Genomic DNA, 5629 nt, shown 5'->3' with positions numbered 1-5629 from the left:
AGTAGGTTGTCTTTTCATTTTGTTGGTGGTTTCCTTCACTGTGCAAAGATTTTAGTTTGATGTAGTCCATTTATTTATTTTTATTTCCCTTGCCTGATGAGATATATACAAAAATATTGCTAAGACCAGTGTCAAAGACGTATTGCCTATCTTTTTTGCAGCTTTTTGAGTAACTTCCTGACATTATCTTGAATTCTCTACTTGTCTGATCACAATCTTCCATGACATTAAGATTGGTTTCTGGAAAACTGTCATTTTCTTTTCTTAAAACAAATTATTATAGTTGATTTACAATATTGTGTTAGTTTCTGATGTACAGAAAAATATATCATATATATATGGATATATATATATATATATCTCCATTCTTTTTTAGATTCTTTTCCCATATAGATCATTACAGAGTATTAAGAAGAGTTGCCTGTGCTATTATTTTCTTTTTCTAATTTCAGGTTACTGTGGTTTTCATGGGTTGCTCCTCTGCCAATGCATTTGAGAAAAAAAAAATATATATATATATATTATACACACAAGTTGACCCTTGAACAACAAGAGGGTTAGGGCCTCCAACCCTCTGTATAGCCAAAAATCCTCCTATAATTTTAAAGTAATTTTTCTGTATCCCTGGATAAACTAATCTTAATAAAAATAATATAAATTGTCTTGGTTGTTAAGTGTATTTTTTATATGAGTAATGCAACTCACAACCATTCCTTCAGGGAAACAGGAGAAAATTACTTGGGATGACACATGTCATTTGAGAAGTAACTATTATTAATAAATCTATGGTGCTCCATCCAAGAAATGGAATTTCCAAACATTTTTGATCCAAAGGTAGGAAAATTTTGAAGTAGAAAAAACAAAAACTGCCTATATATCAGACTGAGGATAAAGCTTAATAAAGAGAGTTACTAAAATTGTATAAAGAAGCTGAATCAAAAAAATAATAAATCCCAGGAAATAAGTAGAAGGAGCAAATTTTATTTTACAATGATCAAAGAATCACATTTTCTCATTCCGAGGCTTTGAGTTATGCGATCAAGGGCACTTCATCACCCCAGTACAACTGGCCATTTTATACTTGGCATCAAATAGAATCTCTTCAGAGCCCGCTTTATGTCTTTATTTTTCAGAATGTAGATGAAGGGGTTGAGCATGGGTGTGACCACAGTGTACATCACTGAGGCTGTTGCACTTGAGAGTGAGCTGTGGGTAGCAGCAGAGCTAAGGTACACTCCTAAGGCCGTACAATAAAATAAGGAGACAACCGAGAGGTGAGACACACAGGTGGAAAATGCTTTATACTTCCCCTGAGCTGATGAGATTCCTCGTATGCAGAAAACTATTTTAGAGTAAGAGTAAAGGATACAAGCAAAAGGACCAACACCCATCAGGACAGCTGCAAAATAGATAACCATGTTATTTAAAAAGTTGTCAGAATTGGAAAGTTGCACCACCTGATTCAGTTCACAGAAAAAGTGGGGGATTTGCACATCTGGACAGAAGGACAATTGCAACACCATTAAGCTGTGTAACAAGGAATACATAGCAATCGTTACCCAGAATATCAGAACCAGCAGTCCACAGAACCGGGGGTTCATGATGACCATGTAGTGCAAAGGGTGGCAGATGGCCACAAAGCAGTCATAGGCCATCACTGTCAGGAGAAGGTCATCTAATTCTCCAAAGAGAATGTAAAAATACATCTGGGTGATGCAGCCTTCATAGGTTATGACTTTGCTCTGGGTCTGAATGTTCCACAACATCTTTGGGATGGTGGTAGAGGTGAAACAGATGTCTACAAAGGACAGATTGGAGAGGAAAAAGTACATGGGGGTGTGGAGGTGGGAGTCTGAGCTGACAGCCAAGATAATGAGCAGGTTTCCAAACACAGTGATCAGATACATGGAGAGAAAAATCCCAAGTATGAGGGGCTGCAGTTGTGGTTCCTCTGAAAGTCCCAGAAGAAGAAATTCTGAAATTTGTGTATTGTTACCTGGTCCCATGGGGTAGAGGTGACTATCAGGAAAAAGGAAAATAACATGACTAATTTTCACACAAACTGGCATAACTCACATAGCTGAAATACTGCAATTTCTATTTATCCCTCAAGAAATTAATGTTAATATTTTTTATAGGTAAGTTCTCTTTGAAGGTATAGTCCATTTCATCTCTGACTAGGAATTTTTGTCCCATTCTCAGCATATTTCCAAAGAGGTCATATATTCTCGAGTTTTAATGTATTCTTTCATACATTTGAGAAATATATATTGAGTGCCAACCATGTTCCCAGCACATGAAGGCAATAAGTGGAGAGTGTGAAAAAACCAATCTCCCACAATACAAGGATGGTGAAAGATGATATGCAAATAAAACATTATATAATATGTCATATGGTGACAGATGCTATGAAGAAAAGAAAACCAGGTATAAAGGAGAGAATAGTAGGAGGTGTTATTTTGTACTGAGTGTTCTGGTAAAGGCAACAAACAAGGTGATAATTGAACAGATAGCTCAAGAAAGGAAAAGAAGGAGCTAGTAAGATAATAGGAGAAGTGTGTGCCTCACAGAAGGAACGGACGGACGTGAGGAAAATGCTTGTTCCATGTATTCAGATCCAAACAAGGAAGCCAGTGGGGCAGAGAAATAAGCAAAAGGGGGAGTAATTAGAGACGGTGTCAGAGGATGCTGAGGAAAAAGTGGCCTCCCTGCTACAGTTAAAACTTCAATACACAGAGAATCTCTCCTTCCATGTTGCTCCATGCACATGAATTGAGCTGCAAAGGCTTCCTGTGAATTATATCAGATCACCTTCTTAGTTCCATCTGTTGATTGAATTCTGGCCTCTCTATTATAAGTCATCTTAATATTTGAGTCCAGGTGCCTCTACTTTAAGAACTGCTCTCACTCCACAAGGCACAGGCACAGACATACACCATGGCCTCCTGAGCTGTGTTATTACTATGCTTTTCTCACCCAGATCCACCCTCCTTAGGCCATAAGTGATTGCAACTCAAGCTGGTCAGATCAGATTATCCTTCTCCTCAAGAATGTATAAATGGTCCCCAGAAATTCCAGTTCATAAGCTTCCCATGGAACAATAAACTTGGGGTTTCTTTTTGGTATGGCCACTTTCTGTTCCATGTTTAAAGAACTATAGAAAGCATGAGAGAGGGAAAGAGAGAGAGAGAGAGGGATGGAGAGGAATGAAATGGACATTAAGGGGAAAAATATCCAACAAACACAAATGGCCCCTGAGACAATGCAATGAAGAAAAGCTTCCTTGGTTAGTCAACATTCCAGCTCCAGTGACATCTCCTTGATGCACAGGAAAAATAATTTTAAAATATCTTTTTGCCAGGGACATAAACAGTGATATCTTTATGATGTGAAACACCTTACAGTTTGAGTAGCCCAAGAGGAAAATAAGCAAAGGGAATAAACTAACAATTCAAAACCATCAATTTACAAAATACAACAAAAGTTGCACATGTTTTATATGAAGCAGTAAAAGACTTCATTTTCCTGAGGCTTTTCCCTATTTGTCCACTCCTGTTAATAAATAAGATCCTTAGACTTACTGTCCTCTTTTACTGGAAGCATTTTATGCCTGCCATTCCTTCTTCTAATGGAGCTTCCATTAATACCGTTTAATTGTCAACACTGACACTTGCATTTCCAAGTGCAATGTTCACTTTATTTTTAGACCATAAATAAATACATTAATTTAGGAAAGCCAGCAAAACAACCACAGTGATCTCTGGCATCTGGGCTATGCTAGATTGGCTCGCAGGTGACCTCAGGTACAAGTTCTTGGCTTCCATCCTAATTCTCTCCTGCGGTGTCTGTGGAGCTCTCAGACTCACCTGCATGCAGATTCAGAGAGGAAGCTTTCCCTGTAGATGTCAAAATTCCCCCCTAAATGACTGATGATGCAGACAGAAGTTTTGTCTTCAAATAAGACAACAGGAAGAAATAAAATCAAGCATTGATCTCCCAGCCAGATTTAGGACTGTAAAAGCAAGGACCATGTCTTGTCCAAAGTTGCACAGGCTGAGGGATGGCAGCAGAGGTGATATTTAGAGCTTCATATGTCAGCTCATTAGGCATGTTTTCTTCTTGTTACTCCAACGACTAAGTGCATAATTTCCCTTGGAGACACAGGTCTGGGCAGAATGGCACTTTTTTCTGCTGATTCTTTGTTCCTAGGAGACTATATTATAAGTTAGGTGAGTTCCGTTTTTATTACTCCTTCTCCATTAGCTCTCTTGATTCCAAAGCGCTAAGCCTCCCAGACTGCCTCATCACCTGAGTTCAAATTTTCTCTAAAGTGTAATATTGAGGGATTTGTCTTGAGTAGGTCACATGAGTTTTCAAAGCTTTCATTTGTGGTGGGGACACAACCTCTGAAGTCTCTAAACCTGACTATTCCCCTCTTCAAAAACAGGGATAACTTTGCTCCTGTAATATAAAATCTTGGGTGTTATATTCCCTGGATTCATGATATTTTTCCCAGGACAATTAGGAATGTTCTACTTATATCAGAGGTTAAGAGCTGTCATTTTGTCTCTCATCATATAATGTTTGTAACTATAAGAGACATATTTAGATATTGTTATGCCCCATAAACTAGCTTAGCATATTACAAAAGTTGTCAAATTTAGTTTTAAAAGCAGTGCATTCTATGAGGTAGTACTTTTATAAACTCCTTTCTCCATTGTAGAAATGGGACTCAGAAGGATTTAGTGTTCTGCTTAAAGGTATAAACCAAGTGAGGGATGGAGTCTGATTAGAATATCTCAGTTCTGGAACTCTGGGGCAGTGATTCTCAAACAGAGATGATTTAGCCCCTAGGGTTATTTGGCAATATCTGTAGAGATATTACTAACCTCCTATAAACCACAGAACAGCACACAACACAAACACTCTCCTCCAAAAGTCATCATTATGATGGTGAGAAACTATTCTAGACCAGACATCTATAAATTCACTGTGCATACAAATCACCACGGTTTGTAGTTCAAATGCAAATTCTGATTCATCAGGTCTCTGTTGGGCCCAGGGACTGCATTTCTTTTTTTTTTTTAATTTTTTTATTGGAGTATAATTGCTTTACAATGGTATATTAGTTTCTGCTTTATAACAAAGTGAATCAGTTATACATATACATATGTTCCCATATCTCTTCCCTCTTGCATCTCCCTCCCACCCTCCCTATCCCACCCATCCAGGTGGTCACAAAGCACTGAGCTGATCTCCCTGTGCTATGCGGGTGCTTCCCACTAGCTATCTACCTTATGTTTGGTAGTGTATATATGTCCATGCCTCTCTCTCGCTTTGTCACAGCTTACCCTTCCCCCTCCCCATATCCTCAAGTCCATTCTCTAGTAGGTCTGTGTCTTTATTCCTGTCTTACCCCTAGGTTCTTCATGACATTTTTCCCCTTAAATTCCATATATATGTGTTAGCATATGGTATTTGTCTTTCTCTTTCTGACTTACTTCACTGTGTATGACAGACTCTAGGTCTATCCACCTCATTACAAATAGCTCAATTTCGTTTCTTTTTATGGCTGAGTAATATTCCATTGTATATATGTGCCACATCTTCTTTATCCATTCATCCGATG

The 5629-nt window shown here is 38.2% G+C and overlaps 1 protein-coding gene across 1 annotated transcript; it reads right to left on the bottom strand.

The window, feature by feature from the left end:
• Nucleotides 1-1052: 1052 nt before the first annotated feature.
• Nucleotides 1053-2006, bottom strand: LOC308616265 (olfactory receptor 7A17-like; the record flags this gene model as incomplete). The annotated part of the gene is made up of 1 exon (XM_081232525.1): nt 1053-2006. The coding sequence occupies one exon, from the start codon at nt 2004-2006 to the stop codon at nt 1053-1055; it is 954 nt and encodes a 317-aa protein (XP_081088651.1).
• Between the last annotated feature and the right edge of the window lie 3623 nt (nt 2007-5629).

The sequence above is a fragment of the Mesoplodon bidens genome, assembly GCF_964165515.1.
Source record: "Mesoplodon bidens genome assembly, chromosome: 4".
NCBI classification, from domain to species: domain Eukaryota; kingdom Metazoa; phylum Chordata; class Mammalia; order Artiodactyla; family Ziphiidae; genus Mesoplodon; species Mesoplodon bidens.
The sequence above is the reverse complement of the archived record's forward strand: the minus strand, read 5'-3'. Positions and strand labels throughout refer to the sequence as shown.